The 15,361-nt window shown below is 41.1% G+C and overlaps 1 protein-coding gene across 2 annotated transcripts in view; it reads right to left on the minus strand.

The window, feature by feature from the left end:
• Positions 1-3,224: 3,224 nt before the first annotated feature.
• Positions 3,225-15,361, minus strand: part of sh3bgrl (SH3 domain binding glutamate-rich protein like) — a 64,014-nt gene continuing 51,877 nt past the window's right edge. For both annotated transcript variants that reach the window (XM_080187384.1, XM_080187383.1), the window contains exon 4: positions 3,225-5,595. In XM_080187384.1, the coding sequence (XP_080043510.1) occupies positions 5,563-5,595 (33 nt within the window). In that variant the 3' untranslated portion in view covers positions 3,225-5,562. The remainder of the gene's footprint in view (positions 5,596-15,361) is intronic.

Here is a 15,361-nt window from a genome sequence, read left to right on the forward strand (position 1 = left end):
TGCACTTTAGGGAGGGTTGGGGGAGGTGGAGAGAAGAATAGGACCTATATTTGTGAGTGCCAATCTTTTTATTTGTTGGAAGGTATTTGTCCTGAACATTTTCTTTCTCCTTGAACCTCCCGGAGCTCTGACACTGATTTACCTTCAAGTGGCTGATTCCAGTCCACTTTTGCCAAATCATTTCTCAGCTAAGAAATTTTGTCCTTTCTCCAGGTGAAAACTTTTACTTTTGGTCCACCTTCATCCTTTTCCATAACTACTATAAATCTAATTGAATTATGTCAAATACTACTCAAACTTTCCACCAGCTGCAATTCATTTCCAAAACCAATAATAAGAATTCTGAATCCTCTATACTTTTGATGTTGATGTTGTCCTAGTTAATTTGAGGGTAGTTGAAATCCGTACTACTGCCCGATTGTTTCTGCACAGAAATATAATGTAAGTATCCTTACATTAACACGGCAATGAAGTTACTGTGAAAACCCCCTAGTCACCACACTCCACTGCCTGTTCAGATATACTGAGAGAGAATTTTAGCATGGCCAATGCATCTAACCAGTACGTCTTTCGGATTGTGGGAGGAACTGAAGCACCCGGACGAAACCCACACAGACACAGGGAGAATGTGCTGACTCCACACAGACCCAAACCAGGAATTGAACCCGGGTCCCTGGCACTATGAGGCAGCATGGCCTTGCCCAGGTGTGCTGTAAGTTTAGTATGGGCTGCATTTAAAGAGTTACTGATCTTCCTCACTGCCCAGTAGCAGAAAGACTCTGGCAGTTTTGCTCAGAGAGGCATTAACTGCACTTGAAGTGGGACTTCTTTCTCCATCTTGGTAAGAAGTCTCATTTCTAAAAGCTGCCATTCAATCGAACAGTGACCAGACTGAGGAGCTGCAGCTGGAGTGAAAGGTCAGTGTTGAGGAGGTTTTTGGGTATCACTTGGGGCAGTTTAAAGATTTCAATGCGGGGGCAGGTGGTTGGTGTGCCAGGGTGTACATGGATTCAAGGGGAGCAGTGGGTAAGTTGAAGTGGGTGAGGGGCCATCAATGGGCCAAAGAAGGTCCATTAAGCTGGCATCCTCTCCTTGCCCATCACCAGTTCACGCAATGAAAGCTGCCAGGATAGACACTTCCCATAGGTAGGCAGACTTTCCAGCACTTCCCACCACCACAGGTATAATTGCAGCTGGGGCATGGTGCAGGCAGGACACCATAGCAGATAATGGATCCCCTGCCTGCAAAGCTGCTGATATCAAAGTGTTGGGCCATAAAGTTGGACCCTGTTTCTAATTACTGTACAATGAAATATGTTAGAATAAGACTGCGCTTTAATGTGACTGTTAAACTGGCAATATATTATAATGGGACTGCGCTTTAATGTGACTGCGTTAAACTAGGACTATATTACAATGGGACTGCGCTTTAATGTGACTGTGTTAAACTGGGACCATATTATAATGGGACTGTGCTTTAATGTGACTGTGTTAAACTGGGACTATATTACAATGGGACTGTGCTTTAATGTGACTAGGACTGTATTACAATGGGACTGTGCTTTAATGTGACTGTGTTAAACTGGGACCATATTATAATGGGACTGAGCTTTAATGTGACTGTGCTGAACTGGGACTATATTACAATGGGACTGCACTTTAATGTGACTGTTAAGGTGGGAGTACATTACAATGGGACTGTGCTAAACTGGGACTATATTACAATGGGACTGCACTTTAATGTGACTGTTAAAGGGGGAGTATATTACAAAGGGACTGTGCTGTAATGTGACTGTTAAAGGGGAGTATATTACAATGGGACTGTGCTTTAGTGGATTTACAAACAAATGATAGGAAACCTAAGAAGGCAGATTAAAATCTGGTAGTATGGTTTGTTATTCTTCTAATAGGGGTCATATTTGAGAATAGAAGCTACTAAAACATAGATAAGCAAATGAAACCTCAGTTATAATCTATGTTGTCGTGAAGGAAGTTGGGGCAGCAGAAATCACAGCACTGTAAAGACAAATAAGTCTGAATATGGGGCAATTAGCACTTTTGTTTGTTGACACAGGTAAAACGCTGGTTTGTGCTTTTGTTTACACAATGAAGATCATTTTAGATTGGCTAGACTGCTTGCAGGCAAACAATAGGCACATTTCTTTCCAGCCCAGCATAATACGAGTCTTGCCTCACTGAGAAAGCTTCAGCTATTTGGAATGGGAAAGCTTAATTATTATGTACGTGCTGGCGGAAATGATGTCAAGAACAATTGGAGCTGCTCACTCCGTTTTCCCATTTTATTTTCCACAAACCAACAGAGGGAAATGCAGTCACCTGTCTCCAATTAACATGTTGCATAATAATTCAGTGAGGAGCCAGCAAATACAACTATTTGAAAATTGCATGCTATTAATGACATGGTGTCAGGCAGTAAACCCTGGAATCACATATTCAGCATTTCAGAAATAATTTCATCCGATTCAGCACTTATTACATACCCAGATAAACAAATCCTTCACCTGCTTATGACTGGACTTGTCCTCCCTAATTATGCCATCTAAAATGTGTTTCCATTATTCATAACCTCATTAGCTTCACTGGCTCTTCACGTTCTACACAACCAACTTTAAGCTTTTTATGGAGACTTCGAACCTCCATGACCTCATCCCTCCCTTCTTCCAGGATCCCATTCTTCTTCATTTCTGAGCATAGTCTCTACTCATCCTCCACACCCTCCAATCGCCCACTTTCTGAAACTCATAACTTCACCTTAACCCATGCTTAATTCTCCATCAGTTCCCAAACAGGCACCGAAATGTGGCAACTAAGGGATTTTCACACTAACTTCATTGCTGTGTTAATATAAGCCTACTTGTGACACTAATAAATAAACCTATAAATTTATAATCACCCTCCCTTCAAAGGCTTCCTTTCTTTTCTTTCCCATTCACTGTCCACCTGCCCTGCAATGTGCCTTGAGATGTTTGCCTCCATGTAGAACAGTATAAAAGTTGTGAAAAATAGATTTCCAGGAACCTCACTTGTTGTTGCTAAACTTGGAGATATTTATGTCTGGAAAGTGTATGAAGACAGGATGATGTGCAATGCTAAGGTCACAGCAAGATGAGGGCTTTAGTGGATCTCTACCTGAAGAGGGAAGAAATCAAGTTCAAATAAAGTTATGACAAAAGGACTTGAACAAAGACACTCATGAACGTTCCTTCAAATGTAATATTTTATTAATTTCATTTTTTGTTTACTTTCTGAAGTATACATGTTCTTAACAGCAAATGCAATAAATCAGAGACATAAAGATTTATTTGAATGCATAAGCTACAATATGTCCCACAAATCAATGGAAAGTACTAATCTGACAACACGTGATACTTTCCGCGGACATGATGGGAGTTGGCATGTTGCGGCATGATGGCACCCTGCGACCAGCATTCATTATAAATCCACAGCCACCAGGCCAGATTGGCAGAGAACTCCAAGAATGACCTCCATCAAGTCAAGCTCACAAATGCAGAATCAGGATGCAATCTCCATTCTTGTGATCTCAAGTCATTCTCTCCCTACTATAAAGTCCCCACCATTTAAAACATTCATATTAGAAACTGACAATCACTTGTACCGACCAAAATAGGGATAGCCAATATCCATCTGCATTAACATCAGTTTCAAGGTTGTTGGTTGCAGTGTCTCGAATGCTATGCTTCCTTACTCACAGGGTGCAGAGAATACGGAAGTCACTACCACAAGCAGCAGTGGAAATGAATAGCATATTTGAATTTAAGGGGAAGCTAGCTACCTGAAGGAGAAAAGAATAGAAGGATATGTTGACAGGATGATATGGAGTAAGATGGGTTCGTGCAGAGCATAAACATCGGTAAAGACTTGTTGGGCTGGATGCCTATTTCTGCTGTCGTAAACGCTATGTATTCTCTGTAATGTTACGCTTAATATAGTCAGCAACAACAGGGGATGTAAGAATTTTGCTCTCTTGCTCTGCAGATATGATGGTTACATTTGCCATCACTTTTACTGAAGCAACAAATATTACTGACATTTCCTCAATGGGAATTATTTCCAGGGGATAGGTAGGGAGTTTACTGAAAGCTTTGAAGACAATCTGATAGAAAACAAATTGCATGCTAAGCGTGGCTAAAAAAAACCCTAAAATCTGATGATAACATCAGCTTGCACTCAGCTGAGAGAGTCTAATATATCCTCACTTTTTTTGATATTGTGGGTCCCTATATTGAGAAAATGGTGTTGGCATGAAGGTGCCAACTAGAAGTGATGGGATCTGTAATGGTACGAAGGGTATGGAGCATCTGCCATATTATTTTTAAAGCTGGTTTCATGCACAAAGCTGTCTGGTCTTGAAGATATGGCTGAAAATAACTTAAGAATCTGAGTAAAGCTAGATGCTGCAAAAATAACCTGCAAATACACTGAGAAGGAGTGTGAGGAATGGTGAAATGCTTTTGCGTCTCCTTCTCAGCAATCCATTTAAGATTTTTTGAAAGCATCAAACCTAATAAAGCATTCTAAAATAATTTCCAATATCATCAAGGTGTGAGCCTGGAGATTGGTCTGCTGGGAAAGTGAAGAACCTTTGGGGAGGGAGGTTTCTGCATGAACATCCCAATAGCCAAGTCAAAGTAACAACTGAATAATCGCACAATTGGTTTGTAGCTATTTCAAAATGCCAACTTAATTTTACTTTCTTATCGAAGCATTTTGAATGCAGAAGAATGTAGACAGAAGTGAATTGGCTGAGGCCTGTGGCCTGTCAATTACTGGGTGCACCTAAAATCAGGCCCAGACACAACACTGCTCTGTCAGTCACATAGAAGCAGAATGATCAGGTGCAGCAAGTAGAGCTGTACAAAAGAGTGAGAACAAGGAAATTCCGTTTGAAGCGTGCTTCACCTGGCATTACTGAGAGTGAAGTTCTTGCAGTCTCGCTCCAGCCGCTTCTGTGAGATCGCTGTTGAAAATCTTAAAACATGATTATAAGCTCCACTTAATGCACCAGGTAAAATGGAACAATTTACCTTACTTGCCCTTTGGTTCAGGGATTGGAGACCAGCACAAGATTTTGGAATAAAACAAGCTCCAACACGAGGTAAATAATCTGATGGGGAATGGAAAAGGAGGACAGCTGTGGAATTAGCAGTGAAATTCCTCTCAAAGTTAAAACTTCAGTGTCAAAAAGAGTTTGTTTTATGGGATTGTCAAAATCAAAAGTATAAAACTTGGAAATAACAAAATTAAAGTCAATAAATTTTTACCATGACTTGATTTTTTTTTGGTAACATTTTGGGTGCCTGCTTAAATCAGATGACCATGTAAAAACATAAGCTAAAATAAGCTATTAAAAAAAGTAATTATATTCAATGATGTGTTTGCTATTAGCCTGGTGATCCATTGTCACCTAGATACATGTTTTAACTAACAGAGAGAGACTTCCCTATTAAATAACCACTTGGCCCCAAAACAAAATAGAATAGTCTGGTTTGCTGATAATATTGGTTGCCGTGAAGTTGGAGTTTAAGATGCTTGCTTTGCAAGGGCTTCGGCCTCCTAAAAAGGCAAAAACATTAATTAATGTTGCCAGGCATAACATAAGAATATCCCACCATGTGACCATTCAATGTTTTGGTCTTCTTGCAAGCCACATAGGAAGTTTAAATCACTGCTTCCATTGGTTTGCATGTAGTCCAAGTTATTGATGCCATTTAATTATATCTTTGAGCCTTACAACCCAGAAGGAAGCCACTGACCCTCTTGTGTTTTGTCTTGTCTTTGTCTGATTGGTCCCACTCTTTTGCTCTTGCGCCTTCCTTGGCCTTCATTGTTTTCCCTTTTCAAGTGTATCCAATTCTATTTTGAAAGTTATTTGTTGCATCTGCTTCCTTTTTCACTCAGTGCATTCCAGATCCTAACATTAAAACATTCTCCTCATTTCCCCATCTCGGTTGACTGGCAGTTTAAAATTGTGTTCTCGGTGATCAACCCAATAAGTGGCACTTATGGCATTAAAACCCTCCGTAATATCAAACTGCTCTGATAAACCTTCATTTTAACCCTCTTTGCTTGCAGGGGAACAATTCCAAGTTCTCTAGTCTAATCACCTAACTGAAGCCCCTTACCTCTGACACCATTTTAGTACGTCCTCTGCTCATGACTTTTATAGCCTTCCTGTAGTGCCGGGCTTAGGTTTCCAATTTGGGTGACTATCTGTGTGGTGGTACAGTGGCACAGTGGTTAGTACTGCTGCCTCGCTGCACCAGGGACCTGCGTTTGATTCCTGGCTTGAGTCACTTTCTGTGTGGAGTTTGCACATTCTCCCCGTGTTTGCATGGGTTTCCTCCAGGTGCTCAGCTTTCCTCCTACAGTCCAAAAAATATGCTAGTTAGGTGCATTAGTCATGCTAAATTGCCCCTTAGTGTATCCAGACAGGTGTCAGAGTGTGGCAACTAGGGGATTTTCACAGTAACTTCACTGTTACTGTGCTCATGTAAGCCTACATGTGACATTAATAAAATAAACTTTTAAACAACACTCCAGCTGAGATCTAACCAATGATTTATGCAAATTTGCACTCTATCCCACTATTTATTGATTATTGGAAGAGATCTTGTTCTGATTTGGGACTCATCTGCCAACACTTCAATATTCTTTTCCAAACCTACAGGCCTGTGACATTTTAGAACAAACCAGTGTGTAAAATTTAAACAGATAGAAATATGGTACCTGGCTTTGATTGAAAGGATCCTGAGTGACATACCATCCATTGAGCTACAGTTTAATCCTTCCTGACCCACATGCAGCATAATTACTCATGACAATCCTCACTGAATACACAATGGCTGTGTTATTTCCTCCATTAGAATGGATGTATAAGTGTTCCTGTATCTCTGGGCTCTTCCTGTCCCATGATGGATTCACTGCAACTGTACCCCCTCACCAATCAATCAACCAGCAATCGTCACCTCCTTCTGCAGGTAGCCATGGCGACTATTTAGAACTGCAGAGAAACACTCAACTGTCAAAGAGTAGAAATTAGAATGTAGTTGGGAAAATGGCAAACTGGTTCAGTCTGGGTTTTAGAAAAGATAAGGCTTCCCCTGTTCTGCAACAGTTTCCAAATCAGTTTGATTGTATTTCAACCTTCATAATTGGTCGTAGCTCACTGGAAGCTAGGCCACACAATTACCTGTCAAAGCGCAACTGAATTCAACTTGTTCCATCACTTTAAGGCTATAGGGGTGGTCATATGGTTTGATTAAGTTCAGCCTGAGGGCCATTCTTTGGCAGGATGGAGGCTGCAAGGAATATGTTGAAGTTGCAGGATAAGGGATTGGGTCTGCCCATTAAATTAATAAATTCACAACTCTGATCACTGGGAACCCACATGATCAAAATCAGAAAAAAAAAATCCCACAAGAAATAGCTGGCTTTCTCCCTTTTACTTCAAAAGTCAGATGATTTCTATTGAAATTTCGTACAAGTATCAATATGCTCATGCACACACATATTCACACACAAGCACATATCCACACACATCCATATATACACACACATCCACAGACAAGCACATATACACACACATCCATATATATACACACACACAGATCCACACACACACCCCAACTCATCCATACACACGTGGGTGGACACATTCATACACAAGCACTCACACACAAACACATTCACCATCCATACACACATATATACACACACTTACACAATCATACTGACTTACACATACACACTCACACACACATTCAAGTTTACTCTGTATAAAAGATACCAACCGCCTTATTAACCAATGCAAAGTATAGTTTTATTCTATCATGAGTGAGTCATGCAGAGTTCTTAGTCTGCTTTGTAAACATTGAAGCTGATAATTTTGTCCCTTTATTATAATGCAAATCTGTCCCATAAAAGGAATGCTGTGACTCACTCCATGACATGGACAATTCTATGAGATAATGCCATTTAAATACAGCTATACCTGTGTGTGGCACTATTTCTGGATGCTGCTGGTTGAAATCTTTGGGAGAGAGAAGACATGCCCATTTATTCCACAGTGTGTTGTTTCCGTATCAGTGCACTGATGTGCTGTACTGCTGATATTAAGTATTTAAATATTTTTGGGGTGCTGTAGCTGCACTACATTTAAAGGCCTTCACATTTTTAGATTTATTCAGCTTCTTTCCACTACACACATTCATTCTTTTGTGAATGATGGAAAAGAAATAGTAGACAAATGTGTCTCTCCTTGCAGTGTCTGCAAACAGGTTGTGTGTTCATTATATATTGTTATATAGAAACACTTGTATTCTTAATAGATTACACTGATTAATATTTTAAACACTGAAAACCTAGCTTTCCCCAATAAAATGTTGCATTTTGAGATAACTATTTTGCGACACTAATTTTGATTGAGCTTTTTGTTTTTTGGCACAGACTCTGGGACAATAGATGAAACCTCTCAAAATCGTTTTTTAAAAATCTCATGGGCTGGAATGCTTTGTCAGAGGACAAAGAGTCATCCAGACTCGAAACATTGCCTCTATCCTCTCTCTCCACAGATGCTGTCAGACCTGTTGGGACTTTCCAGCATTTTCGGTTTTTGTTTCAGATTCCAGCATCCTCAGTCTTGCTTTTAACTCTGATGAAAGCCAGTGATAGAATGAGTACAGTAGCCCACACTGAGGCTAAGGTAAGAGTGCTGTTACTGAGACATAGCTGACTTTGTCATTGAATTAGAAATGGTTTGGCATGTTTAGATCTCCATTTACATATTCTGCTAACTTTGGCTAAATCTTGGGAATATTGGCCTAGACCTTCCATTCCCCAGATCATTGCAGACTCAAGACGGCTGCTGAGATCCCATGGAAGTCCTGATGCACTGATCTCTGTGGAAACTGCCCAAAATAGTCTGAAATTGAACTTCCGATGGGTGATTCCCGTGGGGCCCTCCGCAAATATCTTTGATTCCATCTTATAGAGTCTTAGATTTCAAACAGATCCAACCTATTTAACTTGATCGTTAGCCAAGAAATATTAAGACAGAAAATTCAAATCTAATTCCTGGGTAGCTACTGACCTCCAATCACTCCCACTGATTCCACCCACTTGACTCCCACACTCTTCAGCCCTAACTATCCCATGACCAACCTGTTAATCACCTGACCAATCCATGACCCAGCCCGACCACCCCATTACCCCTCCCGATCTGACCACCCTGACTCCCCTGAGATGATCTGCCAAAGAGAGTTGATTATCCCCCACCACTTAACTACCCATTGATCCAACCTAACTAGGCTCAAAGCTGACTACCCTTCCCAACCCACCTTGAAGTGCTCACTTGGCATCTTACCCACTGCCATACTACCTGCTTATCTCACACACCTACCCCCACCCTACGGACTATTCATTAATAATCACACTGGACAGTCAACCTTACCATATGGTAACTCACGCTGTAAAAAGGGGAAGACTTACCTCACTGTTGCTACTCTGCTGCAATGAATTATAGTTTCCGCATTTCTGGAGAAGTTGGACTTGGAAGACTGGGCCAACAAAGGGGAGCCATATGTCAAGGCACAGAGAAGCCTGGTTGGTGCAGTAATCTGATGGTGGTTGTCGCTCAGTGGGACACCCAAGTTATTATTATTGAGGGAAAAATATTGCCCCTCCTTCCAATATCACTGGGTCAAAATCCTGGGACTGGTGCCATACAAAATGCAGTGGATCAAGAAGGTGGATCACCAGCACCAGTTAAGGATGGGCAATAAATATCCACATCCTGTAAACAAATAAATAAAGCCTTTTCCAGATGCAATTGGAAATGGATTTGGTGTCTGAACGAGAGCGCAGTTATAAAGTAAAGTTTATTTATTAGTCACAAGTAAGGCTTACATTAACACTGCAATGAAGTCACTGTGAAATTCCCCTAGTTGCCACATTCCGGCATTCGTTTGGGTCAATGCAACTAACCAGACTGTGGGAAGAAATCGGAGCACCCGAGGGAAACCCACGCAAACACAAGGAGAACGTGCAAACTCTGCACAGGCAATGACCCAAGCCAGAAATTGAACCCAGGTCCCTGGCGCTGTGAGACAGCAGTGCTAACCACTGAGCCACCGTGCCACCCATATCACTGACACAGTGACGTTTGCCATTACATAAAAATAAACTTGTCTCTTCCTTTAGTGAAGGCAAGTAGATTTGCTGGAGCAGACAGGTGACTTTGTTTTAGTATTGCAAATACTTCAACACAAGCTGAATAGCCTAGAGGGCCCTTTCCACCACTCTAAAATTAGCCCAAGATCTCCAAGCACCGCATTCAGCTGTCAAACTTCTGATCATTTTTGACATACTCATGCTCAAACAATGCATCCAAATGGCAGACAGGAATTGGTTCTATGTAATCACAAAAATCCCCTGAGCAATTTTGTGAACTCAAAATGCAAGAAATAGGGCTAGATTTTGCTTCATAAATACCTTAGAGTACAAATGATCTGCTAAATCTTCACTGATTAAACTTGTACCAGCAGATAAGTTGATTTTAAGAGGATATTCAGGAAATTCTGAGAAGGGGACAGGGAACAATATGGTTCAGAAGAACACAATGGGTGTGATCATTCCATCCGACTGCATTGGCCGAGTAACCGAGCTGAGTGGGAAATTTTAGCAGGAGGCTAAAAATGTCAGGCTAGTCGCAATCCTCTCAGGCCGTTTTTATTGATGTAATCAGCCTCGTGCCTGAGAAGCATGCAAGACTGATTTAAATATGTATTCGTTCACTTTAATATTATCAGTGAGCCTAGGATGCAATATTCCAGGCTCACTTAGCTCTCCGACCTCACATGTGGAGTTCCTCACCAGCGAGAATCACAGATGGTCCCCACCAATGGGAACCAGACATGATAGCTCGTCGGTGGGACTGGAGTACCCGATTTAAAAATTAATTTAAAGAAAAGCAGTCTGTCGCCAGAGGCTTATACCCTGACGGGTGCCACTGTGCATCAAAGCCGGCTGGCTAGGAGTCTCTCTCACTTTTGCTGCTAGCCATTGGTATGTTTGGAAGGATTTACAGGTTGATATGCAATCTGTCCGACCACGTTATGAACGCACCTTTCTTGGCCATTAAAATGCTGGAGTGGGACTCGAGCCCAGAGCTTCTGGCTCAGAGGCTGGGACACAATCCACTGCACCTCAAGACCTTCTATGAGGTATTGGGTTAACCAACGCCGGCATACCCACATATTGGGTTACAGCAGACTAAATCTAACAACACTTACTGGCTGATATAACATCACAGAATTATATTGGATAAAGTCTGAAAAACTACAACGCAGGTGTAAAAATAGAGAGATTACAGTGTATGTCATCCTGCAGAAAAGGATGCCCCCAAACTCCCATCAATGAAGCACCCGAGAAATGCACTGGCCTTTTAACCACCATTTGATATGATATTATTTCTACACAGCACAAGTAGCAGGAACACAAGTGGAACATGAGGAACAGCTGAATTGCGACAATGGCCATCCACATCAGATCCCTATATTGAACCCTTGCCTGGAGAGATCCATTCCTGCTGGCGTCACAACCATTCACACCATGTCTGAAACCACTGGATGGGTGTTAACCCTGACATTGAACTATAACCGTAGGGTGGCACAGTGGTTAGCACTGCTGCCTCACAGCGCCAGGGATCCCGGTTTGATTCACAGCTTAGGTTACTGTCTGTGTGAGTCTGCATGTTCTCCCTGTGTCTGCATTGGTTTTCTCTGAGCACTCCGGTTTCCTCTCACAGTCTGAATGACGTGCTGGTTAGGTGCACTGGCCAAGCTAAATTCTCCTTCAGTGTACCCGAACAGGCACCAGAGTGTGGCGACCATGGGGTTTTCATAGTAATTTCATTGCAGTGTTAATGTAAGCCTAATTGTGACACTAATAAATAAACTTAAAAATACCTGAATAAAATCTGAATAATATAGTAACAGGGAGCATTCATTACCTCATTATTAGGACTGAGATTTATCCTGTGTAAATGGTAAATTTCACAGGATCAACTCTGATCAGTATAGTCTCAATAACAAACTAACATTCTGTTTGTTAAAATATAAAACAATTTCTCAGCTTGAAGGATGGGGAGAATTTTTACATTTGGCAACAGACAGAAATTCTAGTTCACTAATAATCTGCTTCAGTGGAAATACCCTAGTGTGGCCTCATCTTCTTCATACATTTCAATTCTCTGCTTGAGAACTAACCACAGGATTGAATTTTATTTGTGGCAGCATGCTGACAAAAAAATTCTCAAATGAAGGCCAGCTTTACTCATTTGGCAGTTCAAAATCCCTTTTAACAAACCTGCTAACTTGTTTCTGGGTGCTTTCACTGACACACCAGGGTTACATCACTGATTTACATCACTTCATAAATTTTAGTCTCTCTGCTCCCTATCTCTAAATTCCCCCAAAACTACAACCTTCCAAGATCTCTGTTTTTGCCCCATTATGGCTGCTTGTACATTTCTGATATCCTTCACACCATTGGTGCCCCGTGCTTTTAACTGTCAAGGACCGAAGCTCTGGAATGCTCTCCCTTAACCACTCTGCCTCCTTATCTCTCCCTTTTCTTTTTCAATGCTTTCAAAACCTACTGTAGATCACAATATACAAGTCAACCTTTGCAAAATCCCTCAAAAGCAATTTCTACACCAAGTATGAACTGTCAACTGATCTTGTTAAAGTCATCATTTTGCACTGTGAAAAGGCATAACACTGCATTTCAAATTAAATCAACGTGTCACATTTTATTTAATGAAATCAGTTTGTAAGGATAGTTTCAACCCTAATGAACTGTCAAATGTATTATCATCCACATCTGCCGTAGATTTCATCAAACTGATCTGAAATCACTTTGGTTATGGCATCATTTCAAAAATCCCACTTTGGATCAGATTTGGCACTTTCTGTTTCAGAACTATCCATCCACAACACATCATCTTCCTCTCTAAGCACTGAATTGGATATTTCAAGTTTTGAATAATCTGATGACACTTTGTACATTAATAGCCTCCCACAATTTGATGAGGAAACCACACAAAATACAAACACATTTGCCATTCTTTGCAAACTTTTTCTCCTCCATAAACCATCAACCTATTTCATTGAGCGTGAACATGATCCTCAAATGGTTTGTCAATGCACATAGCCAAAGGCCGAACTACACATGTTAGGCTCCATGGTATTAATACAATTTGGGTTTTATTCATTTTGTTGACACCTCTTAATCTCACCAGTTATGTGGAATCTGAAAAATCCCATTCTACTAAACTGCGATCTTAACGTGGGCCACCAAAATGCCTTTTCCTCAAATTACTGATCCAAATCTTCACTCCATCCTCATCCTGCTGGCATGGATATGCCTAAAAACCCTTGCAGAGAACTTAGTTTTTGGCGTGGCTTTATGTTTGAAAATTACCGTGGGCTTTAATTGTGTTCAGCTGGCCATACAGAAGAGTGCTACTGTGAATTTCATTTTCTCATAGTCTATGGTTTTCACCAGAATGTTTTCAAACATTCCCACTCCACAGTTCAGTCGCTGGGCATTTAGGAATCCATGGATCTTTCGACAATTTTTTTAAATCATTTATGGGATGTGAGTGTCGCTGGCTAGGCCAGTATTTACTGCCCATCCCTAATTACGTCTGAGAATGTGGTGATGAGCCGCCTTCTTCAACTGCTGCAGTCCCTATGGTTTAGGTACACTGACAGTGCTGTTAGGGGGGGAGTTCCAGGATTTTGAACCAGCAACAGAGAAGGAATGGCAATATATTTCCAAGCTAGGATAGTGAATGGCTTTGAGGAGAGCTTGCAGATGATGGTGTTCCCATGTGCCCTTGTCCTTCTAGATGGCAGTGATTATGGGTTTGGAAAATACTGTCAAAGGAGCCCTATGGTGCATCTTGCAGATGGTGTACGCTGCTGTCACTGTTTGTCAGTGGTAGTGAGAGTGAATGTTTGTAAATGTGCTGCGAATCAAGGGGGCTGCTTTGTCCTGAATGGTGTCAAGCTTCTAGAATATTGGAGCTGCACCCATCCAGGCAAGTGGGGAGTATTCCATCATACTCCTGACTTGTGCCCTGTAGATGGTGGACAGGCTTTGGGGAGTCAAGAGGTGAGTTACTCACCGCAGAATTCCCAGCCTTTGATCTGCTCTTCAGCCACTGTTTTTATGTGGTCAATCCAGTTGAATTTCTGGTCAATTGTAACTCCAAGGATGTTCAGGGGGATTCAGTGATGGTAACACCATTGAATGTCAAGTGGAGATGGTTAGATTCACTCTTGTTGGAGATGGTCATTACTTGGCATTTGTGTGACGTGAATGTTATTTGCCAAACGTCAGCCCAAGCCTAGATTTGATTCAGATCTTGCTGCATAAAGCAACAAGCTGTTGCTGTGAAATCTTTGCTGGGCTCAGGATTTGTTTTGGTCTGTTCACTGCACATATACACATTGCATTTCTGGTGAAAATGTAACCACTCTGTTGATTTGAGGACTCATTCGATACACACTTCGCAAGAACACGTTGCTCCCTGTTCTTAAGGTGAATTTGATCTCGAGTGTCTTCATTGAAGACCAAATCACTCTTCCATTTTTGCACCAACTTTTCACTAACACCAAATTCCCTAATTGCAGTCGTTATTTCACATGTTAACAAATATGATGACTTCTAACTGAAACCAGCTTTGTACTTCATTCTATTTACAGGAGGACCCATTTCAGCTCATCAGCCACTACGTGCAGTCTTCTCTAAGTGGGCATATCTTAAACGTTTGCACATCTCCTTAGCAATATCCCATGTGACTTGATCCCATGTTTTGATTTATAAGGAGAGACTTATTACTCCGAACACATAATTCTGGGCTGAAAAATTAAGGCTAATTCCTCAAGCGAGTATAGCTCTAAACATGCAACCATTCACTGAAAATTGGGCACATATGCCAAGACTGCATTTTGGTATGGAAAATAAATCAGATCACTTATATGTTATGTCGACTTATACACCACAGACTACGGTAAATCATTGACCAGATGTTTGACCCGTGCAGCTGTTGGAAGTGCTTTGGGACATTTGAAGTGCCTCAAGATGTTATATAAATGTAAATATAAATATCGTATGAAGAGAGATTGAACAGTTTAGGCCTATATTCTCTGGGATTTAGAAGAATGAGTGGGAGATCAAATTGAGATATACGAGATGATAAAAGGTATGGATAAAGTAAACGTGGAGCGGATGCTTCTTCTTGTGGGGCATTCTA

This window comes from Carcharhinus amblyrhynchos, chromosome 4 (assembly GCF_965287045.1).
Source record: "Carcharhinus amblyrhynchos chromosome 4, sCarAmb.v2.hapA, whole genome shotgun sequence".
NCBI classification, from domain to species: Eukaryota; Metazoa; Chordata; class Chondrichthyes; order Carcharhiniformes; family Carcharhinidae; genus Carcharhinus; species Carcharhinus amblyrhynchos.